Here is a 26252-nt window from a genome sequence, read left to right as displayed (position 1 = left end):
ATGTTGATGACCTTGGTGTTTGTGTTGTTTTTTGAAAGTGTTAGTGGCTCAGTTATGCCTGACTCTACAACCCATGGACTGTAGACTGCGAGGCTCCTCTGTCCATGGGATTCTCCAGACAACAGTCCTGGAGTGGGTTGCCATTCCCTTCTCCATGGGATCTTCCTGACTCAGCGACTGAGACCAGGCTGACTGATTCTACGATCAGAACCATTAGAGAAGCCAGGGTTTTTGTCTTCCTCTGTCTTATTGTTTTGCTTAGCACAATAATTTATTTATTTTTTAAAATTTGTTTTTATTTATGAGATCAGCATGAAATACAACGCTGGTCACTGGGCTCTAGTGAGGTTGGAAAAGGAATGAACCAGGAATGAGCAGAGCAGGAGCCTGGAGGCTGTTCCAGGTAATTACCTGTGCCTGAAGGTGAACTGAAGTGCAGTGACTCATTGTCCAGGGACCTGCTCAGTCCTCTCAAGACAGTTTCCAGGCCAATGAGCAGGTTAGAGGCCACAAGGTGCTGCTCTGAGCTGGGCAGGGTTTCCAGGTCCCGGGGGGCCTCCAGCATTTCATCCACCCCCTGTATGAGGTTCTGCAGAGATAAGGACACAGAGCCAGTAGATCACACACCTGAGAGGTTGTATGAAGACATTACCCACTCACTCACAGAGAACAGAGCTTGGAAACTGTTTGAGTGATAAAGGCAGGGCCAGGTGGGATTCTTTGGGTGGTCTTTGCCCCTGGAATCCAGCCATCCAGAGATCAATCTTGTACATGAATGCCAAGGATGACATAAACCCAATATTCAGGAGCTGCAAGATTAAAAGTTTTTAGAAGGTGCCCGTGGGAGTGTAACAGTGACTACACATGTCCACACTTCCCATCCACCCTGGGAGAGGCAGGGGCTCAGAGCAGTGCACCATTATGTTGAGGTATCTCTGCCCAGACCAGATTTTCCCAGAGCACCTGTGGGAAGCCTACACCTGCCTCCCTGGGTCCTACCCTTACCTGAATAGTGTCCTGGACAGGGACTGACTCCAAGTTTTCACTAAGATTCTGGACTCTGTTGAAGAAGCAGGAGAGCGTCTGGGAGGAGGAATATGAGGAGGTTAGAACTTGGGGGAGATAGGTGGACTATATGGAAGGTTTCCACGTGTTGTCTGCTGGCCACTCACCGAGCTGTTGATACTTGAGGGTGCGGTCCAGGTATGGATGGAGATCTCTGCAGGGAACAGTACAATGGATCATTAGGGGTGAGAGCATGTGTGTGTGTGTGTGTGTGTGTGTGTGTTGTGAGTGGGATCTGGGGTCAGGTCAGGCCGGGTACCATCCCAGACATTAATCCCTGAATATTGGTTACTCAGAGTAACAGTTTAAGAAGAACCATGAACATAAGAACAAATCAAAAAGAAGGAACAGAATGCTTGATACTGTATATTCCAATTAGGGAAACAAAGACTTTATGGCTTCAGAGGACTCATAACATCATGATGAGTCAGGGCAGCTGTCTAGTCCCTCCAGATGACGGTCCTCATCTCTGGATCTAAGGGTTTCCCTTCTGAGACCCCAGACCCAGGTGGAGGGTCTGCAGTAAGACAGAACAAGAAGTAGGAGGGATGCACAACTGAGAGACTCAAGTTCAACCTCTAACTGAGCATTGAGACGTCTTCCTGTCTTCTTAGATGGTGGCAGTCACTGGAGACCTGTCTTAAAGGTTGATGAGATGAGATGGAATTGAGTGCAGGATAGTGGAAATGGGGTGTGAGGAGGGGAGGATATGAGGGTTTGGAATTCCTCAACACGACAAGGGTGCTCCTAGGAAGGAGCTGGGACTAGCAGCCAGATCTTTTCTCCATGTTCAGCTGTTTACAAATCTTCATGAGACACACATACAAATGCATGAAGGAAACTCTAGAAATACCTCTAGAGTGTCAGAAAGACTGAACATCAGTCACAGACTTTTTTGATGATAAAATTTACTTTTATAAAAAATATTAAGTAACACGTGGATACTTGGAAAACAAGATAATTTAAAACATGAAAAAAAAAAAAAAAAGAAAGAAAGAAAGAAAATCACTCCTATGGCCATTACACAGATCCCTTGAAATTTCTTCAAATTTTTTTTCTCATCATATTGCACATATTAGGAATATTTTTCTTCAGTAGCAATAAATGTCCATCAAAAACTGTTATCAGTAGGCAAGGACTATTTCTTGTAAAAACCATATAATTCTCCCCTACTTTTTAGTATTGTGGTAAAATTCATAAAACATAAAATTTACCATCTTAAAAATGTTTTGAGCAATGTAATTTCCCTTATGATCTTATATTGTTGAAAATAAACTCTAAGTTTTAGATCTGCATCTTGGTTCTATGATCCTACTAAATGTGTGACTTTGGATATATAACTTAAGCTCTTTGGGCCCAAATATAATTATTGAAAAATAGATTCTGCCCTGAAAAAGTAAAACTCCTAGAATAAAATATGATGGTTGGGCAAACTGGGATAAGGTGGGGGAAAAAAAAATCTAAGTGTGCTAGCATCCTGGGTCTGCTGTGAGGATTGATGTGGGAAATCGCAATGGTCAGTGAGGAGTTTCTGGTGAGCTTGAGATAGTGAGAGAGCCTGAGCTTCCTCCTGGGAGTTTCTTTCCTTCTGTTGGTTCATTTATTTCCCCCATTTATTTTTTCCATAAAAATAACAATAGTTTAACAGTATGAATGACAATAATAATTCTCAAGTGTTGACAATTTTCTCTGCACTAAGGTCCGTCTAGTCAAGGCTATGGTTTTTCTACTAGTCATGTATGGACGTGAGAGTTGTACTATAAAGAAAGTTGAGTGCAGAAGAATTGATGCTTTTGCACTGTGGTGTTGGAGAAGACTTGAGAGTCCTTTGGACTGCAAGGAGATCCAACCTGTCCATCCTAAAGTAGCTCAGTCCTGAATATTCACTGGAAGGACTGATGTTGAAGCTGAAACTCCAATACTTTGGCCACTTGATGTGAAGAACTGACTCATTTGAAAAGACCCTGATTCTGGGAAAGATTGAGGGCAGGAGGAGAAGGGGATGACAGAGGATGAGACGGTTGGATGGCATCACTGACTCAATGGATATCAGTTTGGGTGGACTCCAGGAGTTGGTGATGGACAGGGAGGCCTGGTGTGCTGTGGTTCATGGGGGTCACACAGAGTCAGACAGGACTGAGCAAATGAGCTGAACTGAAACTTTAGCTTTTCTTCACTAAGGTAAATATTAAATCTAAGTTCATCCATATGGGGTAGGTACGATGACTACCTCTGATTTACAGACAAGCAAATAATGCACAGAAAGGTAAAACAGCTTCCTAAATGTCAAAGAGCCTGTGTCCGAGCTACGCTTTGCACCAGGTAGCCCAACTCTGCTCTGTCAGCTCTCAGCCCTCTCCCAACTGATCATGAAAACAAGATTATGCACTCCCCTCATACTTTCCTGTGCTGTTACTTTTATGTTACTCTTGTTAAAATACTTCTGTGCTGCTCCCATTACTGAGGGCTCTGGAGGTCCCATTGTGTCCTCCCACAATCTCTATATACCATCCCCCAGCATATGCCACCCACAAGTTAATGCCACCCCCAAGCCTCTGTACCATCACAAGTCTCTGAGTGGCTGGTGATGACTTCCCCAGTTGAAGACGTGAATCCTGGAATGCAGTGACAGGTGTTGGCATCAATACATTTGGAGTTTGGAGGGCACCACTGAGCACAACGTGTTTTGATAGAGTCTGTGTGGATGAAGATCATGGTCAGAAGACCCAAGAAACTGAGGAAGTCAGCTGCATGCTAGAGACCCAATAGTAGAGGAGAGGAGGAAAGTGTTGAATGGCTGCCACTAGAAGTGAAAAGCCTCAGAAAACTCTGGACATAATGGGGAAGAGTAACAGCTGTTAGTATCCTTAGAGGATACTTTTGCAGAATAAACTTCCTTTCCCCATTTTATTGGTGAGAGGACCCAGACCACAGCGTACACCAGTGCCAGCTTATGTCACCAATGGAGCTGGGTGCACAGACTTACTTTTAAGTTTCTGGACTGCATTCTTCATTGTCTTCAGCAGTAGTAGATTGAGTTCTGCGGCAGAAAGACAGAGATGACAAAGAGGGGAGAGTTGAGCTCTAATTGCAACCACTATCCCCACAGCCTTTGCCTTCTTATTGGATGTCTCTGGCTCACTCTCAGCAACATTCCTGAGGCTCTTGTACTTTACTTGGAATCAAGGAATCAACACTTTCCCTCTATTTCTCGGGCTTCTCGAGGGATCAGTCACTGATAGACACAGCCTCTGTGGAACCTCATGTTCTACACGTTTGTAGAAAGAATAGTGCTCTCCCATCCATGTTAGCTCAGACTCTAGCTCCATGAAGCTGGTCCAAGACCCATTCCTGAGTCAGGACCCACAATAAGCTTTCAGGAAGGGGTGAGGAGTATAAAGATGATGCCAGACAGGCCAGAGGATCCTGGACATTGGGGACCAGACTGGGGGTACAGTGTGGGTCTACGTCCAGCCATGCAGGCTTGGTGCTATGAGGGTCCATTTCCTGTACCCCTGGAAGGCATTTTCCAAACTGAAATGAAATGATAAGACTCATCATCTGAGTGAGGCCAGCTTTGTGTGAGGGCTGGGTGGCTGAAGAAGGAGGCAGGTGGTGATGGATGAGGAGTTGCTGGTGTTTCTGTCTTCTTGGCCCTGGGCATCCAACTAAGGATGCAAACTTGTGGGGTCCTTCTGAACAAGGCTCAAGTGGTCTGAGTCAATGTGGGGCCTTTGTCGACCTCCTAAGTAGAGAGTTGGGCTAGGACAATGAAGCCCAGTGACACTTTCCCTTTCCATCTGTGCCAGATGGGAACCACTTTGAGTATATGTGGTGTGGTTCATGTCACCCACCCATTCTGACATAACATCCTCCCAGGTTCCAGGCATTTAAGTTTCCCATAGGCTCGTTAGTCGAAATTATTGGTTAGGGGCATGGTGGATACTTGCATAGTGAAACAGACAAAGGCTGACTGGCCAAGGAACTGGGTAAGGTTATCCAGGGGCAGGGCTGGCTGGGGAAGATGGGACCACCCTTGAATATCCCCCTCTCAACATTTCTAGACAGAGTTCTCAGGTCCATCATTCCAGGAGAGCCTGAAAGGACCCCTAGCTTGCCCAAACCTGTATGGGATCCAGGTGAGAAAGGTCTCATCTTGGCAATTAATGATGAAGAATACAGATAGTGCCCTGGGACTCCTTGCACTGGATGTCAACTCCTGAAATGTCTTGAATACCACTCCTCTCTTTATTTTGATAAAATAAGGTGCCAAGTGTCAAGGGGACATCAAATATTGCAGAAATGACACTCTGTGTGGGGTTCTGACCCTTGGGGTTTGGAGAGAGAGGGGATACCAGTAGGTGCTGAGAATAGACCTGTGGCCTGGAGTAAGTGGCCAAACTTAATGAATGAGGAAATGAAAAAAATTGGTTCCTTCTTACCAAGTGTTTTGTTAGTACACTCATTCTCAAACTCTTTTTGAGAAAGAGTTCTGTTTCTTCTGCATTGACGCCATGTGTTGTTAAAGTTCTGGCAGTCTACATATATTCCACAGGACACTTTCCATGATGGTCCACACTTGTTGATGTCTGGAACACAACAGGACAAAAGGTCACCTCTCAAAGGTATGAATTCCATTGTGAATTCACATGGCACTCACCTCTGTCCTGATTTTGACACAAGGACTGAACTGACTCAGCTCCTTATTAGCTCTTATAGGGTTAGGCTGAACTAGCACCAGTTGCTCCAGAAAGCTGGCTTACTGTTCTACTCATCCCTGCTCTCTGACTGGATCTGCATGCACCTTGATTCAAACACTCTGCTGTGTCATATGGGGACTGGAAGGAGGTCTGCATTCCCGCTGCAGGCCTTTTGGGGTGGACAGAAAAAATGACTTGGTTCCAGACCATCCTCTTGGTTGCTGTTTGCATCATCAGGGACACGCATGCAAGCTCCAGTCATTACAAGTGTGAGTGATCATGACACTGAAGGCTTCCCACGATGCTGTGGAAATGGAGACAGTCATGGCTGGAGGATTGTCCAGAGTGATATCCATCATTTACAGCTGAGGTTAGGGCTAGGTGATCAGGCTCCTACCCATTGATCCCCTCCACCTCCATTTTAGTCATAGCAGCCCTAGTACACCCCACAATTTTATCAAGCACTCCCCCAGCTCTCAATGTTAAGACTTCTCGAGATGCCCCAGGATGTCTCTAGGGGAGATTTGCTCTCTCCACTTCTGTAGAAATCCCATTTTATCAGAGCCTGTTATGCATGGGAAAGAGGAAGCAGCTCACAGCTGAGTCACTGCAGGTATTCTTTGGTGTTTTACCTCTCCCTGTTCCTAAACTTAGGAGGAAAGGTGCACATGAGCCAGGTCCCCTTGGAATAGGTCAGGGAACCATAGAGCAAGTTCTGGACACCAATGCTAAGAACAACAGCAACTTAGTAAAAATGCAGGAATAGAATGTTTGGCCCTTGTACATGTATGAGCTTCTTCCACTCAGGGGGCCAAAGACGTTTAGAGCCTGGAAAGACTCACAGGGTCATGATCAGTCAGGGTAGACAACTGGTCTTTCCCAGGTCAAAATTTCTTATCTAGACTCTTGACATTCCCTTCTAAGACCCCAGGTCCAGGTTGTGGGTAGTATTAACATAAGGATATGAATGGAAGGGAGAGGAATGTATAGCTCAGGAATTCTTGTTTGGCCACCATCTGATCACTGAGATTTCCTCCTCTCAGATGATGGCAATAGCTGGAGATCCATATACAAGGCTGAGGGATAGGGAGGTATGGAGTGGGGGCATATTGGAATGAGTACTGGAAGGGGAAGACATGAGGATGGGAGATTCCTCAACCTGACAAGTGTAGTCCAAGGAAGGAGTTGGAATTCAGTTACAGCATCAGCCAGATTTCCTCTCCATGTTCAAGAGTCTGCATATCTCCCTGAGACACACACATGCAAGTTCACAAAGGAATCTTTTGGATACTTCCAGGGTCAAGTAAGGGCTGTGCAGTAATCACATCATCTTTTCCTTTCTTTGATAAAATTTACTTTCTCCCAAATTTTAAATAATAAATGGATACTTAGAAAACAGAGAAGAAGTAAAAAAAAAAAAAGTCTAGTATTCTAGAATATTGTAGGCTTTTTCTTTTTTACTCATTGATTCAAATATGCTAGGAATAATTTATTTTATTACCAATAACTCAGACTATTTTGAGTAGATGAAGAATATTTCTTGATGAAAAATCATATAATTTTCTTTTACCTCATTAAAAAACTATGCAGTAAAATGCCCATAACAAAAGTTTTCATCTTAGCTTTATGTTTAATTATTTCCTTTTGTGGTTCTATTTTTTTGAAGAATAAAAACTCCTTGCCTTTAGACATGGTCGTGGTTTCTACTACCTTATCAGTTATATAACTTTGGACATCACTCAATCTCTTCGGGCCTGAATTTGCTAATTAGAAAAATCAGGTTACCTTGAATAATAAAATACATAGAAAAAAACATACTGTATAAGATCCTTGACATTGATCTTGGTAATAACTTTTTTTTTTTTGACAGCAAAAACAAAGCAACAAAAACAGACTAGAGAGGTGGGACTCCATCAAACTACACAGCTCTGTACAGCAACATGAGGTGAAATCACTCAGTCGTGTCCCATCCCATGGACTATACAACCCATGGAATTCTCCAGGCTAGAATACTGGAGTGGGTAGCTGTTACCTTCTCCAGGGGACCTTCTCAACCCAAGGATTGAACCCAAGTCTCCCAAATTGCAGGCAGATTCTTTACCAGCTGAGTCACAAGAGAAGCCCAAGAATTTTGGAGTGGGTAGCCTATCCCTTCTCCAGAGGATCTTCCCGACCCAGGAATTGAACCAGGGTCTCTTGCATTGCAGGCAGATTCTTTACCAACTGAGCTATCAGGGAAGACTGTACAGCAAAAGGATCTATCCCCAAAATGAAAAGAAAATCTATAATATCAGATACTAATTTACAAATCATACATAAATAAGGGGTTAATATCCAAAATATATAAAGAACTCATATGACTCAATAGCAAAAAAAGAACCAAACAAAATGATTGAGTAAAAAAATGGGTAGATGACCTGAATAGACATTTTCCCAAAGAAGACTACCAAATGGCAAACAGGTACATGAAAATGTGTTCAACATCACCAATCATTAACGAAAAGGAAATCAAAACCAGAATCAGATATCACCTCACACTTATTAGAATAACTATTATCAAAAAGACAAGAAAGAACAAGTGTTAATGATGAAGTGGAGGAAAGGACTTTTTTCCATTTTTGTGTCAATTAAATTTGCAGCCCCTCTGGGACTGCCCACTTCCTTCATGCTTTCTTGAAGTGTCTCCTTTCTTTTTCTCAACAAAGTGCATCTGAGCTGCCTTCAGAGCTGAATGCTACTCCCAAATCTGTCTGAGCATTTCCACCACCCCAAGGCTCTGTACCATGGCAACTCTTCAAGGGGCTGGTGGAGCTGTCCTCAGATGCAGAACTGAATCCTGGAATGCAGCGGCAGGCATCGGTGTTGACACATGGAGGGTTTGGATCACACCACCAAGCACAGGCTGTGAGGGAAGAAGCAGTGGGGATGGAGACTCAGTCAGAAGGTCAAGGATGAACAAAGCCTGCTTCAAGCTGGTGGTCTAGTAGTAGAGGAAGGGAAGGAATGGATGGGGTGACTTCCACTGGAAGTTTTTGTTGTTTAGACACTAAGTCATGTTTGACTATTTGTGACCCCATGGACTTTAGCCCACCAGGCTCCAGGGGATTATCCAGGCAAGAATGCTGGAGTGAGTTGCCATTTTCCTCCTCCAGGGGATCTTCATGATTCAGGAATTAAACCTGTGTCTCCTGCATTGGCAGGCACATTCTTTACCACTGAGTCACCTGGAAAGCCCTCTCTTGGAATAGGAAGAGACAAAAACTTCTGAGCATGTTGGGGTGGGGAGGAATAGCTTCTCTTACATTCAGAAAACTGTGTCTGAACATTACATTCAGGATAAGCCTACTTTCTTCTTCCTTTGTTGGTAAGAGGACACAGACCCCAGCATATGCTCCACAGCTTATGTCACTAATGGCTGAGCAGACTTACGTTTCTTGTTCAAGGATGTGGATTCCGATGGCAAAATCAGCAGAATCAAGAAAACTGGGGCAGAGAAACAGAAATATGACAGAGTAGAGTCACACTCAATTTCACCCCCTCTCCCCATAGCCTTTGCCTCCTGGGGATGTGCTTCTGGGCCCTGTATCCTTCAGTTTTCCAGTGGCATCTCATATTCTCCTGTACTGTACTCAGAATCAAGAACTCAGCTTTTCACCTCCAAGTCTTGGATCTCCCTGAGGAGTCAGTCAGCAATGGACACAGTCCTCATGGAGAATCAGGTGCTACAGGTAAAGGACAGGCAATATATAGACCAACAGATGATGTCAGCAACACATCTTTGAAATTCCAATCTCTTCCAGTGGAAGTGTTAAATTGTAGAGGAGAAAGTTCTTTAGATTGGTGTACCTAGGTTCTTCGTTCTCTGACAATGGCAGAAATCTGCTCTGAAGATTTCTCTTTCAGGATCTCTCTTCACATTTAACATTCCTGACACAGATGAGTTTGGGTAGTAGAAGTGAAACAACCCTGAGTTGGAGCACTAGCTCACAATTACATCAGCCGGGCATGGAGCCCTGGAATCAGGAGACAGGGAGTTTAGAGCATGTGAGAAGTAAGAACTAAGGCAACTTCTAAGGTAGAAGAACTAAGGTAGACTCACTATCACTTTGTTAAATGGCCTCTCCACATATAGCACCAATAAATTCTATGAAACTGAAAGAGTTAGTGGCTCAGTCATGTCTGACTCTTTGTGACCCCAAGGACTTTAGCTCACCAGGTGACTCTTCTGTCCATGGAATTCTCCAGACAAGAATACTGGAGTAGGTAGCCATTCCTTTCTCCAGGGGATCTTCCCCACCCAGGGATCAAATCTGGGTCTCCTGCATTTCAGCAGATTCTTTACCATCTGAGCCACGAGAGAAGTCCAATGACTTCTATGGTTCCTTCCAAGTGAACTCCTGGTCCTGCTATAGTGTATCAAGAGCACAGCCTTTTTTCTTGATCTCCCAGTTTGGCCTGAGAAAATGAGTTACTGATCAAGTTTTCTGTTATGAAAAGAACCCTTATATGTGGAATCTAAACAGAAATAATACAAATTAACTTACTTGCAAAACAGAAAGAGTCTCATAGACATAGAGAATGAACTTATGGTTGCCAGGGGGGAAGAATGGAGGGAGGGGATAGTTAGGGAGCTGGGGATGGACCTGTACACACTGTTATATTTAAAATGTATAATTAACAAGGACCTACTGCACAGCACAGGGAACTCTGCTCAATGTTATGTGGCAATCTGGATGGGAGGGAGTTTGGGGGAGAATGGATACATGTGCATGCATGGCCAAGTCCCTTCAGTATTCACCTGAAGCTATCACAACATTATGAACTGGACATGAGTGTGTGTTAATTGCTCAGCCATGTCTTACTCTTTGCAACCCCATGGACTGAAGCCTGCCAGGCTCCTTTGTCCATGAAATTCTCCAGACAAAGATACAGAAGTGGGTTGCCATTCCGTTCTCTAGGGGATCTTCTTGACCCAGGGATCAAACCCACATCTCACTATGTCTCCTGCATTGGTAGGCAGGTTCTTTACCATCTGTGCTACCTGGGAAGCCCCTAATTGGCTACACTCCAATACAAAATAAAAGTTTTTAAAAAGTGAATAAAAAAGAAAACTATGGGTGCAAAGATAAAATTTACTCTTATAGGCAATATGTGGACCACATATTAGAGTCTGTCATCTTATCCATGTGAGGCAGTGAATCCTATGAATATTTTTTTATGATCTGTGAGTCTGCACAGAATTTTCCCCAGATGTGCTCAGCATTAAGAAAAGTCATGTTCCACATATCAGAATATAAGAAATATGGCCATTCTAATAAAAACCAGGAAACAATTTACAAGCAACGAGGACAACATATAAGGAACACTTGACTTACTAGGTAACAGTTATTATTCTAAACAGTGAAGAAAATACAGATTCATCAGAATTAAGCTGACCTTCCTGATACTGTTTTTTCACCAAATCACTATTGAAATTGTTAGTTGCTCAGTTGTGTCTGATTCTTTGCCTCCACATAGGCTGCAGCCCACTAGGCTTCTCTGTCCATGAAATTTTCCAGGCAAGAATACTGGAGTGATTTCCTTCAAATCATTCCATCCCACATAAAGCCTATAGACTAAGTAATGGTGTTTTTCTTATGCCATTAGAATTTTCAAATAGGTTGGTTTTCCACTCTTCTGGGAAAAAAAAAAAAAAAAGTTTATCAGACTTGTCTCAGCCATAGTACCCAGATATTTTGTCAGACACTAGTCTAGATGCTGCTGCAGAGTTTTGCTCTGCTTTTAAAAATGAGATTTACATTTAAATCAGGGCTCCCCAGGTCACTTAGTGGTAAAGAATTCGCCTGCCTAGCAGGAGATGCAGGCTCAATCCCTGGGCTGGGAAGATCCCCTGGAGAAGAAATTAGCAATTTGCTCCAGTATTTTTGTCTGGGAAATCCCAAGTACAGAGAAGCTTGGTGGATTACAGCCCATCGGGTCCCAAAGAATCTGAGACGACTTTGTGACTAAACATGCATGCACACACCCATTTAAATCAATAGACTTTGAGTAAAGCAGATTACTCTCCATTATATATGTGATCCTTTTTCAAACAGTTGAAAATCTTAGAGTAAAAAGACTGACCTCACTGAGGAAGAGAATTCTTCCAGAATTGCATTTGGACTTGAGAAGCAGCATTAGGTCCTCCCAGGGTTTCCAGCCTGCCTCCCTGTCCTATAGATTCTGAACTTTCCAACCTCCGCAGTCCCATGAACAAGATCCTTCAATAAATCCCTTTCTTCTTCCTTCTCTATAAACATTCCAGTGAATTCTGTTTCTCAGGGAAACCTGGACTAATACAGGTGGTAAAATGAGAAATCTTTAAGTCCCCAATTTGCCTAGAAGTAAGTTTCACCAGTTTTCTCCTTTGGAACTTACTATCAATGTGCTAATATCCTTAAAATTTCTACTTTTCTATCCCTTATAGAGATAGTAGGAAAGCAAATTAAATATCAAGGATGAAAGAAAGAAGAGAATATTCACAGACTGGATAGAGTCCCCAAACAGCTTTATTTTTCTATACCCCGTGTTATAATTCTACACACCTGGAAGCAACCTTAGATAGCCGTTTTTCATGATGTAGAGACCAGCAAGCCCAGCCACGGAAGACATCTGATCTTGGTCTGTGCGTGTTGAAAAGACTTCTTGTTTTAAGTGTCACTTGCATTTTGAAGAAGCTAACTGAGGAAAATGCTGATCTGGATTCTTTCTTCCCTTTTAATCTGCCCTATGATTAGCTTCTTAGAAACTGCAGTTCTATTTTTAAACTATATTCATGGTATTTATACTGAATTAGTATTTGGGTTTCCCTTGTGGTTCAGCTGGTAAAGAATCTGCCTGCAATGTAGGAGACCCCGGTTCGATTCATGGGTCGGGAAGATCCACTGGAGAAGGGAAAGGCTATCTACTCCAGTATTCTGGCCTGGAGAATTCCATGAACTGCATAGTCCATGGGGTCACAAAGAGTGGGACATGACTGAGCGACTTTCACATAGTATTTGTACTGAAATACTCACTGAAGGTGGTTTTTGAATCTTTTTGGTATCAGTTCAGTTCAGTTCAGTCACTCAGTCGTGTCCAATTCTCTGTGATCCCATGAACCGTAGCACGCCAGGCCTCCTTGTCCATCACCAACTCCCGGAGCCCACCCAAACCCATGTCCTGTGAGTTGATGATGTCATCCAACTATCTCATCCTCTGTCGTCCCCTTCTCCTCTTGCCCTCAATCTTTCCCAGCATCAGGGTCTTTTCCAATGAGTCAGCTCTTTGCACCAGGAGGCCAAAGTATTGGAGTTTCAGCTTCAACATCAGTCCTTCCAATGAACACCCAGGACTGAGCTCCTTTAGGATGGGCTGGTTGGATCCTCTTACAGTCCAAGGGACTCTCAAGAGTCTTCTCCAACACCACAGCTCAAAAGCACCAATTCTTTGGTGCTCAGCTTTCTTTATAGTCCAACTCTCACATCCATACATGACCACTGGAAAAACCATAGCCTTGACTAGATGTACCTTTGTTGACAAAGGAATGTCTCTTCTTTAATATGCTGTCTAGGTTGGTCATAACTTTCCTTCCAAGGATTAAGTGTCTTTTAATTTCATGGCTGCAGTCACCATCTGCAGTGATTTTGGAGCCCAGAAAAGTAAAGTCAACCACTGTTTCCACTGTTTCCCCATCTATCTGCCATGAGTGATGGAATTGGATGCCATGATCTTAGTTTTCTGAATGTTGAGCTTTAAGCCAACTTTTTCACTCTCCGAAGGTGTGATACTATGTATAAGAAAACCTCCCCAACATGAATGGGGCACACAATATGATATGAGTTTCAAATGTGAAACAGGATTATTTGATATTTGTATATATTGCCAAATGATTACCGAAATAATTCATTAACATCCATCACCACACAGTTGCAAATTGTTTTTGCTTGTGATGGGAACTTTCAACTCTTTGGCCAATGCAATTATTAACTCGACAAAAAAATTCAACTCAATTAGGCAAGTTAACTCACAGGCAGGTGTTCTTTGATGTCCCTCACATTTATTTTCTTTGTCCTCAGGGTCCAAGAGCTCCAGTTATGAACAACGATGACTACCACCACCATCCCCCCATTTCTAAGGTACAGTCTGTTTGACCATAAACAGCTATGGTGCCCCATCCCCAGTCAGAGGTTGGTTTCAGAATGGATTGGTGACTCCATTCTTGCAATGAGGACCAAAAGCTGTGGGGCTTCTAGTAAGATTCCTCCTTCCTAAGAAAAAACCCTGGCATCCCTTTTCTTTCAGGGCATTGCAATTTCTGGATGCAATTCTGGAATGGCTCCATTCAGCAGTCTGAAAAGGGGCACCAGTCCAGTCAGAAAGGCAGAGCAGAAAAATGGACCTTGATGACATTGTTGATCAGCTGAATCACCCAACACTGAAGTTTGTTTGACCTCAGAACTTCCCAGTATGTAAGATAATAAATTTCCTGATTGTTTAATCTGGGGAGTATGGAGAGAGAGAGAGAGAAAGGGAGAGAGGGCCTCTCACCGTGATTACTGTCAATGGATAAGACTGATTTAGAAGAATCATTAAATTTTGAATGGAACATTAAAAAAAAAAAAAAAGGTTTACTTTGTTAGAAACCTTGCAATACAATATTATTAGCTATTGTTGCTTTGTTGCACGTTATATCTACATGACTTATTTTATAACTGGATGCTTGTACCTTTTTATATCCTTCACCCACTTCCCCTCTCTGACCTCTCTTCTCTATATTTACAAACTTGTTTTTTGTCCTATCTTGCTTCTCTAAATCTTTTAGAGTCTTATGTTTGTCTGATAGATAAGATGTTTATACATACTTTGGATGTCATTGTGCTTCAAATAAGGTTTTTCATGCTAAGAACTTTGTCTTTAAAGTTTCTTTAGCCAGCAGTAGTTCTTGGGGAGTTCTTTCATGTCATTGCATGTAAATCCACATTTTTCTTTTCTGCTGCTGTTGCATGCATCCAGATTTTACAATATGAAGAAATTATATTTTTCCATTCTCTATTTTTATGCCCATACAATAATGCTGCAGTGAATATCTCAAAAGTACCATAAGAACATTTGATATTTTCCTTAGAAGAGACATTATGTGGTTCTAATCTTGGGTTGTAGAGTATATATATCTTACATTGTGATAAATTCTATAACTCTTGTATTTAATGACACTCAAAGTGCCATTGGTGCTATAGGATAGGGTCAACTTCCTATATGAAATTAACACTCTTGCTGCCATACTTTTTTTCATTTTTAATATAAAAAGTTTTGTTGTCAGTTGGTTTAAGTGACATATGTACTAGTCCATCATTGATCTCACTTGCTGCTAAGTCGCTTCAGTTGTGTCCGACTCTGTGTGACCCCATAGATAGCAGCCTACCAGGCTCCTCCGTCCCTGGGATTTTCCAGGCAAGAACACTGGAGTGGGTTGCCATTTCCTTCTCCAATGCATGAAAGTGAAAAGTGAAAATGAAGTCGCTCAGTCGTGTCCGACTCTTCAAGACCTCATGGACTGCAGCCTACCAGGCTCCTCCGTCCATGGGATTTTCCAGGCAAGAATACTGGAGAGGGCTGTCATTGCCTTCTCCATTATCTCACTTAGAATGAAATTAATAGAAGACTAAGATATAGGAACTTAAAAATGTTAGGAAGTTAATTCATTTTATATTAGGTCATTAGAATGGAAAGGAGAGTCCAAGATGGTGGCTAGGAAAAGCCATGCAGAGGGCAAACAAAGAAAAAGCCTTTAAAAGAGGAAGCTGAAGACTAGAGTGAGAGCCTCTGGTAAGAAAACATGCCCAGAACACGTTCCATTCCCTTATTGGTCTTGAGCATATGCCTTTTTGCATTCCCTTTCTTGATTGGTGGTGGGTACAAGTTCTATTTTGCGTAAGGCTGAACCAATCAGACTCCAGGAGGATGAGACAGAAAGTATACAAAGGGAAGACAAGAGAGATCAAATCTCTCCTGTGGGGTCAGCCTGCTGTACCATATTGAGGGTGTACTGTCTACTGCCTGCTGCTGTCTTGCACTCTAACTAGCCTATATGAGCTGTAACTAGTCTGTTGATGAGACAATAACCTTGAGGCTGAGCTATCTGCTGTTTCCGTAATAAATCCTGGCTACTTGAGCTATAACTAGGCTATTGTCCCAAATCCTTGCTATGAGGAGGCAAGAGCTGAGAAATCACAAAAACTGTGATTATTTTGTCATTTCAAATCTTTGTTATGATGAGACAAGAACTAAGGGAGAGAAAGAAACTGATCTGACATATCTGTGCATACAAAAATGTCAAAACTTCAAGCTTATGAGTCACTGTCTCTGAAGGAGGCATAGGTTTTTCTTTTTCCTGAATAGAATGAAAGTATATAATTTGTAAAGAATCAGTCTAGATAATTTGTAAAGGAACTTTCAACTTTACATTTGTAAGATTCTGTAAGGTTGGCATTTAAACATTAAGAGACTTAGGAATCTTGAAATTATACATTATCAAATGCTTTCAACTTCCCCAATTTGATGGATAAACAATTTACTTTAATCTCAGAAAAATTTGTATTTCTTTGATTACCAGTGTAGTTGAAATTTTCACATATTTTTGTATTTTCATGGTACTCTGTGAATTATATACTCATATCTCTTGCAAACTATTTTATTCATTGTATTTACTTAAGTTGTTAAGAATATATACATGTGCATGATGTGTGTGTGTATCTTTGTTTTGAAAAAACAAAATGCAAAGTTTTTAATGGTATCACATCTTTAAACTCTGATTGTGGAGTCTTTTGTTACCATATTCCCCACCCCCCCTGAAAACCTGTTACCTATTTTATTTCTGGAGAAGGGTAAACAAAAAAGAGAAGATATTCACTTTAATTTGAGAGGCAGCTATGCTGGAAGCAGCAGTGTCAATAATTTTAAGCCCCTAAGAATATTCTTAGTAAAGGGAAAGCTGAGACTAAGAGCAAGATCATCCATTTTCACTGGGATAAAAGAATGAAGAAAAGCAAGCTAAGTAACAACAAGTGGGGTTTGAACACAGAAATTAGGGTGAAGTTACTCCTTTCAAATGCAGATTTTTAAATGAAAATATGTGTATAAGTCACAGTTGTATTCTCTCTGAATTCAGCTGGTCTCCTACCCATAGTAGAAGCCCCAGGAACCTGAAGAACAAAGACATTATTAACTAGATACAGTCAAGTCACTCCTTCTAAACTGGGATTTGACTGCTGATGGCCCTGTCTAGCTCACAGCTGCCTCCAGGGATTGGAATAAGTAACTATGTTGGCAGGAAAGCCAGATACTGAGGATGCACCCATCAAAAAGTTGAATGCTGTGCAATGGGTCTGAGATGACTTGCACACCCTGTTCACTGAACATTTTCTAACCTCTCTGGGCAGGAGTATCTGTGAACATCAGGCTCATTTGATGATGCTGCATGTCTGTGCTCATGTTGATAGTAAACAGGGTAAACATCATTCTCATTACAACTGAAGTAAGATGAAATTGACAGCTATGTCATTACAAACTTTTATTTTGGTCTAGTTTTCAATTATTTACTATGTGGATTTTGCTTTAGCCATGACTAGGGCATTGTTCTTCATCTTCCAATGTTTATTTGGTAGATTGTTAGTATACTTGGAATTTGTTTATTCAATAATTTTTCCTGAATAAATAACCTGCTATCTTGATGTGATTTATTGTGACTTTCCTGACTTCACATGCCATCTTTCATACATTGATTTGAAATACCATATCTACTGAACATTAAATTTCTATACATGGTGTATTTGTTATTCTGTTTCATGAATCCATTTTCCCATTTCCAGACCAGTAACACAGTTAAAATGCTTTTAGTTTTGTTTTTATAAGTGCTACGAAGCAAATTTCTGTATTTCCTGTTAAATGTGTGAATCTGGTTGGATAAGAATAGACTTTCAGAGAGTGCTCTGATCTCAGAAATCTGTGAGGATCTCAAAATCATACTGAAAAAAAAAATTCTTTGATAGTGTAAAGGAGGAAACAGGCAGAGATAAACTTAATTTTTGGAAGGGGGAGCTGGACAAGTAAGGGGAAATTATCCTCAGTTTGTGACAGGAAATTGATTTTAATGTGGTCAGCCATTTTCCAGGAGAAGTTAAAAATGAAGGCATGTTCTACTTTATTTTGGTTCTTACTCAGGCTTGTGGATAAACTTAGTTCAGAGACCTGTAGGAAAAAGAGAAGCACTTGTTTCAAGCTTGACCAAGGCAAAGCAAAGGGTAAGAAATAGCAATTTATAAATGTCATTCTTTAGAACTGTGCAATTTCCTTTTTCACATTTTTTATACTATATAAACATTAGTAAGGCCCATAAAAAATGTCTTGGGACTTTGATTTTGATTGAACTGGCTCTGTAGATTAATTTGGAGGTAATAGATTCCTTATAAAACTAAGATTTCCCAACCCCTCCAGTATAACAGCCTATGTAGCTTATGATTTCTTTCAATTATACTTTCCAGTTTTCTGCCTAAGAACTTCGTGCATTCTTGGAAGATTGTTCCTAGTATTATTCTTAAATTTCAAACAATTTCCCTATATCATTTTAAAATGGTTTTTTCTTTTGATAGAAAAAAACATTGCACTTTACAAGTTGATCTTGCTATAGATGTAGAACTTAATATTTTTCAATAAACTCTCTGAAGTTTCTTTGATAGACAACTTACCCTCTGCAAATAAAGACTCTTTTGTGTATTTCATTCAAGCACTTGTATCTTTCTTTTTTAATCACACTTGTGTGAGTTTGGAGGTGGGATAAAGATTTGTGAGACAACTCAAGTATCAGTGTTCAAATATTTTGAGATGAACATTTAATAGTTCTCCATGCGGTTGCACCACAATAAGTCCTGCTTCCTTACTGGTAAAAGTTCAATGGTTATTGAGTTATAAATTGCATTTTAAGAAAAGGTATCAGATATTCTCTATGCATAAGGAATTTGGCAGAGCACACAGAGTTGATGTATGTCATGTGTTAGATGGTGCTTTTCAGTAGCTATATTCTTACATTATTTAAATTGAAAAAAAATTGATAACAAGGACAACATGAATAAATATTGGTTGAAAAAATAAACCCAAAACACAAGACATGTATGATCGATTCCTACCCTGATCTTGTCTCCCTTTCATAGTTATTATCTACTATCACAAAACTATAGTTTTTTCTGGTATACATAGAGTCTATATTTTAACCTTGACAGTTATAAAATATTCCCTAAATATTCAAATATTAATAAATATATACTTTTGGAACTATGAAGCATTTACTGAAAATCACCCAAAAACTTGACCATTCTTTACAGCGTACAAGGAAATTTTTCCTTGTCAACATAGGTAGAAGTCTTTGGGTCTGTGGACCAGCACTCCTTAAAATTGAGATGACTTTTCATTTTGCTATAGTTTATTAATAGTTCATTTGAGTAGCTTGTGTTTTCTTCTTACAGTGCTGCAATGAACCGATCTTCTCCTTGAGCTCCCTGCTTTAGAAGCATTTAGAGCAGAGACTTCCTATTGTCTGATAGATAAAAAAGGACCTTTGCTAAGATTCACCTCTTTTCTTTTCTGTTGGTATTCTCAGAGATCTGGAAACCAGAAGTTTGTGACTAGAGTAGACTGGAAACCACATACCATGACTTCCTGTCAATGGAAACATGAGAATAAGGGGAATTGAAACCTTGTGTGTGTGTAAATCCAGGAGCATGACTCAAGAATCTAGGACTTGAACATTGGAGATGCTGAGAGTACATCTACTCTTGGTGGATGTGAAAATTGGACGACTGTAGAGCCTGAAAGCAAACTGAGTGTCACATAATGAGAGAGACTGCTGTGGGTCTAAATTGATCACCCAGATTGACAGTCTGTGGTTGAGGAGTCTTGATGAGAGAATATGAAAGATTGATCAAGCAAAGAGGATCATGTCCTGAAGGAGTTAGACAGGGAAATCTGGAGTGGCAGCAGAGACGATTCGGGGATGATAATGAGAGGGAACTGAACTGAGGAAGCTAAGATATATGATATGAAATAATTCAAGGGGAAACACACAGCAAAGGGCTGGGACATTGCTCAAACTGTATTCAGTACAGAATGAATTTCCCAGCTAGGAAAAGTTACGAGTGTGGTAGGAGATGAATCTGGGATCACTCCTGGGAGACATTGTTTTGTAGGGTTCTTTTTGGAGGAGTGGATGAAGGCTTGTTTCCATGGGGTTTGCTTGTTGAGAAAAGTGCTTTGTACTGTCTGCTTCAGGAAGCAGCTAGAAATTTTCAAGCAGTGAGGTGAAAGTAGCATATTAGGGGTGACTGGGTTTGATTTACTCTTTCTCCTTATCCCACATCCAAAGAATGTATGTCCTGTGGAAAATAATGGATTCCAGGAACAGAGATTGCAAGCAGCAACTGGTATGGAAAATACAAATACACCAAGAGAAAAATTGTAAACCACCACCATAGTCTGAAGAAGAAATACCATGTAAGTTAGACATGAACACATTAAACTGAGAAGTGGAAAATTATTCATACATGTGTTACTTTTTCTTTGATAGCAATTATAATTTTTGTTGTATCACAATATATGAATATTCTCTTCAAAGAAGTTATATATGTACTGATACAGCAAAATACAAAAAAATTTCCCTTACCCACAGCTGGCCTGTCCAAAACACAAGTGGACATGCATTTTCTTTCTCACTTATGAAGGCACTTAGGATTTAAACTTTGCAATAACCCATTAATCTTATAAATATTAATCTACATGGATTTATGTATCTATATATTATTAAAATATTGTTTCAAACTATATGTAGGATTATGTGACTAGCATTTTTCACATAAAAATATTCCTTTTAAGTATATATGCCTTCTAGCACTATGTATTTTCTTATTATAATTGAACTCTGATTTAACTCTGCCTTGTTAGTAAATATTTTAGTTTTAAAGGAGAATTGCACATTTGAAGTGGGTGCAGATTGATTATTTGATATGTACATGAACATGATACTTAAAGTGGAGGAGGGCAAAGACCCCATACCTCGTTGTGAAATCCTTGAGCCATTACCGAGATATGCAAAAGATAAGGACCATGATCAACTGTAGAATATAGGACTTCAGTACTGGGAGGCAGGAAAAGTTGAATGGCTCAGCAGAGTATTCCTCTTAAGGAGCAGGGAGAGGATGATCCTATGGACACTCTTATTGAAATGGAGCAGAACTCTATGGTCCTTGCCGCACCCCACCTCCCCCAACCCCCATGTCCTCTGCTTTTCTTTTGCCTGTGGAAAACTTTAGTCAAAGAATAAGTTTAATCAGAGAAATGAGAAGTGATAAAACAATGGAAAACAGTCAAACGAGACTAAATTATAATGATGTAGTCATTAAGCGTAGTCAAAGACCTTTAGTTCTTTCTCAAGGGCTATAGATAATATTCTGAACCATATCCTGGGAGCTGTCTTATAGATACTAAAACTCTAGATGGAGAAGTTAGCGACATGATGACCACACTGTACCCAAGACTTGAGCTGCCACAATTCTGAGAAGTGACCACAAAGAAATGGGAAAAATTGGACCCTGGAGCTGAAGATGAACTGTACCTAAAACATTCAAGATGATGTTGGTCAGACCAGTGATAACCAATCAATCTGGAGATGACTGTTAGAGATGACTGCATGTAGCACCCCACCCCCACAATCTGTCTATAAAAGCCTTACCTCCTGATTGTCGAGAGAGGGGTGTCGGTCTTTGGACAGGTGTCTGTCACCCTCCCCCCCACACAGTTGCCAGCAGAAATAAAGCAAATTTTCCTTTCTACCATCCTGGCCTGTTTATTGGCTTTTGAGTGGTGAGCAGCCGGACCCCACACCCTCCTTTCAGTAACATTATCTTATGGTTCCCCCACCACTCAGAGCATCATGACTCCCACACTTAGGTGAGGATTGTGGCTCCCCACAACCAGACAGATAAGACCTGGTTCCCCAGAGATGTCTGTGTTCCCAGTCTACTGCTCTTTCTTATAAATTTTAGTATTCTATTCTTCTTCTTCTTCTTTTTTTTTTTTTTGCATTTCTCTTTGCTCGTTCTTTCAAAACACCAGTAGTCACTGAGAACACTTGAGTTATTTATCCAAACACTCAGAAGTTCTCTCTTATTCTTTATACTCTATTTATTGTGAAGCACACAAGCACTGGTGCTGCCTTGGTGGCTCAGACAGTAAGAAACCTGCCTGCAATTAAGGAGACATGGGTTTGATTCCTGGTTTGGGAAGATCCCTGGAGAAGGGCATGGCCACACACTCCAGTATTCTTGCCTGGAGAATCCCTTGGACAGAAGAGCCTGGTGGGCTACATACATGAGGTCCCAAAGAATTGGATATGATGAGTGACTAACAGTTTCACTTCACACAGGCACTAAGTGCTTATGTTGTAATTTTAAATAACTTACTAGAATTGAGAAATTGTGCTTCTTGAACACTGTCTCTATCCTAGTGCCCTCAGCAGAATTCTTATTTTTTATGACTAGGATGTGTATTCTTTCTTGTAAACTCAAGACAAAACTTGCTGTTGTCATTCAGTTGCTAAGTTGTGTCTGACTCTTTGCAACCCCATTGACTGCTTCATGCCAGGCTTCCCTGTCCTCCACTGTCTCCTGGATTTTGTTCAGATTCATGTCCACTGAGTCAGTAATGTTACCTAAGCACCTTGCCCTCTGCTGATCTCTTCTCCATTTGCCTTCAACCTTTCCCAGTACCAGGGTCTTTTCCAATGATTTGGCTCTTCGCATCAGGTGGCAAAAGTACTGAAGTTTCAGCTTCAGCATCAGATCTTCCATTGAATATTCAGGTTTGATTTCCTTTAGGATTGACTGGTTTGATCTCCTTGCTGTCCAAGGGACTCTCAGGAGTCTTCCCCAGCACCACAGTTTGAAAGCATCAATTCTTTGGCACTCAGCCTTCTTTTTGGTTGATTTCTCACATCCCTACATGACTGCTGGAAAACCCAGAGCTTTGACTAGACAGACATTTGTTGGCAAAGTAATGCCTCTGCTTTTAAACACATAACCTGTTAATCACATTAGTAAAATATATCTTGCTGAAACATCTCAGACATTACAGAAGTTACCATGCCTCTAATCGCTGCCCCAAACTTAGGCTCTTTCCCTTGCACCGGAAAAAATAGAATATTTTACTCTCTCTAAGAATTAACTTAATAATACTATGCCCATTGTATTTCAAGTTGCCTTTTTTACACTCAACTATGTATATTTCATGCAAAGATGGGTTCAATAAAAGACAGAAATGGTATGGACCTAACTGAAGCAGAAGATATTAAGAAGAGGTGGCAAGAATACACAGAAGAACAGTACAAAAAAACATCTTCATGACCCAGATAATCACGATGGTATAATCACTCACCTAGAGTCAGTCATTCTGGAATGTGAAGTCAAATGGGCCTTAGAAACATCACTACAACAAAGCTAGTGGATGTGATGGAATTCCAGTTGAGCTATTTCAAATCCTGAAACACGATGCTGTGAAAGTGTTGCACTCAATATGCTGGCAAATTTTGAAAATTCAGCAGTTGCCACAGGACTGGAAAATGTCAGTTTTCATTCCAACCCCAAAGAAAGGCAATGCCAAAGAATGCTCAAACTACTGCACAATTGCACTCATCTCACACACTAGTAAAGTAATGCTCAAAATTCTCCAAGCCAGGCTTCAGCAATACGTGAACTGTGAACTTCCAGATGTTCAAGGTGGTTTTAGAAAAGGCAGAGGAACCAGAGATCAAATTGCCAACATCCGCTGGATCATCGAGAAAGCAAGAGAGTTCCAGAAAAACCTCTACTTCTGCTTTATTGACTATGCCAAAGCCTTTGACTGGGTGGATCACAATAAACTGTGGAAAATTCTGAAAGAGATGTGCATACCAGACCACCTGACCTGCCTCTTGAGAAACCTGTATGCAGGTCAGGAAGCAACAGTTAGAACTGGACATGGAACAACAGACTGGTTCCAAATAGGAAAAGGAATACATCAAGGCTGTATATAGTCACCCTGATTATTTAACTTATATGCAGAGTACATCATGAGAAATGCTAGGCTGGATGAAGCACAAGTTGGAATCAAGATTGCCGGGAGAAATATCAATGACCTCAGATATGCAGATGACACCACCCTTATGGCAGAGAGTGAAGAAGAGCTAAAGAACCTCTTGATGAAAGTGAAAGAGGAGAGTGAAAAAGTTGGCTTAAAGCCCAACATTCAGAAAACTAAGATCATGGCATCTGGTCCTATCACTTCATGGCAAATAGATGGAGAGACAGTGGAAATAGCAGCTGACTTTTATTTTTCTGGGTTCCAAAATCACTGCAGATGGTGATTGCAGCCATGAAATTAAAAGACTCTTACTCCTTGGAAGGAAAGTTATGACCAACCTAGACAGCATATTAAAAAGAAGAGACAGAGGGCGTTCGGCGTGGAGCCGGGAGCCGCGGCGAGGCGGCCGGGAGCTTGGCCTGTGCTGGTGACCCGAGGAGAAGAGGCGGAGGCGATATGGAAGTGAAGGATGCCAATGCTGCGCTGCTCAGTAACTATGAGGTGTTCCAGTTACTAACTGATTTGAAAGAGCAGCGTAAAGAAAGTGGAAAGAATAAACACAGTTCTGGGCAACAGAACTTGAATACTATCACGTATGAAACATTAAAATACATATCAAAAACACCATGTAGGCACCAGAGTCCTGAGATTGTGAGAGAATTTCTGACAGCAATGAAAAGCCACAAGTTGACCAAAGCTGAAAAGTTTCAGCTGCTGAATCACAGGCCTGTGACTGCTGTTGAGATCCAGCTGATGGTGGAGGAGAGTGAGGAACGGCTGACAGAGGAGCAGATCGAAGCTCTGCTCCACACGGTCACAAGCATCCTCCCTGCGGGGCCAGAGGCCGAGCAGCAGCAGAATACCAGCAACGATGTGGCGATGGATGAGGAGGACCCCGCATAGAAGAGCACAGCTGGCCCGAGTGTCTCCTGAAGTTGAAGGCCCAGCAGCCATTTCCCAGACATTCAGAGGATTGTTTATTTGATTTTACCTTCTATCCCAACAGGCCTCATTTCCCGGTTAGTTGGGTAAACCACAAAAATAATCTTAAAAGAAATCCTTGTGCCTCTGGGAGAACAAACATGGTGGACTTGCTGAGATGGTCAGGGCAGAGAGCTAAAGAGAAGGGGAGTGAGTCAAAAAGGACAATGACTGTGGAACTCTCAGTGGTAAAAATATTTCTTCTGTGGCCTTTGCCATGGTTGTGGGAAGGTCTCTGTACACAGCTGGTAAAATACTTGCCTTGGCTTTAAAAAAATAAAAAATAAATAAAAATAAAATAAAAATAAAAAGAAGAGACATTACTTTGCCAACAAAGTTCTGTCTAGTCAAGGCTATGGTTTTCCCAGTAGTCATGTATGGATATGAGAGTTGGGCTGTGAAGATAGCTGAGTGCTAAAGAATTGATGCTTTTAAACTGTGGTGTTGGAGAAGACTCTTGAGAGTCCCTTGGACTGTAAGGAGATCCAACCAGTTCATCCTAAAGGAGCTCAGTCCTGGGTGTTCATTGGAAGGACTGATGTTGAAGCTGAAATTCCAGTACTTTGGCCACCTCATGTGAAGTGTTGACTCATTGGAAAAGACCCTGTTGCTGGGAGGGATTGGGGTCAGGAGGAGAAGGGAATGACAGAGGATGACATGGCTGGATGGCATCACCGACTCGATGGACATGAGTTTGAGTAAACTCCGGGAGTTGGTGATGGACAGGGAGGCCTGGCATGCTGTGATTCATGGGGTCGCAAAGAGTCAGACACGACTGAGCGACTGAACTGAACTGAACTGAACTGAACCATCAGAAAGATTCTCCCAGCCAACCAGTGATCTCAGAACAAAGAGGTGATAATGACCACATCAATGTTGTAGTTTCAGGGGCAACTGAGAAGGTCAAGTGGAAAACTGCAAGAGATTTGGGTGTCAACAAAATTGCTCATTTTTTTGGACAGTATTATTTGGATACGTTTTCATTCACAGCAAAATAAAGGAAGGTACAGAGGTTTTCTCATATTCCCCTTGCCTCCAGACAGGTATAGCTTCTCCTGTTATCAGTATCACTCACCAGAGTGGCACATTTGTTACAAGTTTTGAACCTATATTGATGCATCATGATCAACCAAAGTCCATAGCTTACATTAGGATTCACTCTTGGTGTACATTGTTTTGCTCACCTACCTTTCAATATTTCTATTTTGTGAGTGTAATGCAAAAAACCTTCTTGTAAATATCTTCTGCAATCATAGGAATTTGTCTTCAATGAAGATTTTAAAAGTAGGATTGCTGAACCCTAGGGTCTGTGCATCTTAAACTTCC

At 41.2% G+C, this 26252-nt stretch overlaps 2 protein-coding genes across 3 annotated transcripts in view; one reads left to right on the top strand and one right to left on the bottom strand.

The window, feature by feature from the left end:
* The window catches only part of LOC133061810 (adhesion G protein-coupled receptor E2-like), a 46960-nt gene extending 34475 nt beyond the window's left edge, over positions 1-12485 (bottom strand). Inside the window, exons 1-9 of one of the 2 annotated variants that reach the window (XM_061150023.1) lie at positions 12350-12485; positions 9195-9248; positions 8548-8667; positions 5508-5654; positions 4052-4105; positions 3627-3761; positions 1173-1219; positions 1006-1083; positions 412-589 (exon numbers count right to left, since the gene is read on the bottom strand). In XM_061150023.1, coding sequence (XP_061006006.1) covers positions 412-589; positions 1006-1083; positions 1173-1219; positions 3627-3761; positions 4052-4105; positions 5508-5654; positions 8548-8667; positions 9195-9248; positions 12350-12416 — 880 coding nt within the window. In that variant the 5' untranslated portion in view covers positions 12417-12485. The remainder of the gene's footprint in view (positions 1-411; positions 590-1005; positions 1084-1172; positions 1220-3626; positions 3762-4051; positions 4106-5507; positions 5655-8547; positions 8668-9194; positions 9249-12349) is intronic. The other variant, XM_061150024.1, reaches the window with a different exon arrangement.
* An 11833-nt stretch (positions 12486-24318) lies between these two features.
* LOC133061218 (DNA-directed RNA polymerase III subunit RPC9-like) lies at positions 24319-24887 on the top strand. Its single transcript, XM_061149205.1, has one exon. It carries the CDS (start codon positions 24402-24404, stop codon positions 24846-24848), a length of 447 nt encoding a protein of 148 aa, XP_061005188.1. The 5' UTR covers positions 24319-24401; the 3' UTR covers positions 24849-24887.
* Positions 24888-26252: the final 1365 nt, after the last annotated feature.

The sequence above is a fragment of the Dama dama genome, chromosome 9, assembly GCF_033118175.1.
Source record: "Dama dama isolate Ldn47 chromosome 9, ASM3311817v1, whole genome shotgun sequence".
NCBI classification, from domain to species: Eukaryota; Metazoa; Chordata; class Mammalia; order Artiodactyla; family Cervidae; genus Dama; species Dama dama.
Note: the sequence above shows the minus strand (reverse complement) of the source record. Positions and strands in the feature narration are given on the sequence as shown.

Excerpts from the sequence above, each read along its gene's own strand:
- LOC133061218 (XM_061149205.1), top strand. The coding sequence starts at position 24,402 with ATGGAAGTGAAGGATGCCAATGCTGCGCTGCTCAGTAACTATGAGGTG.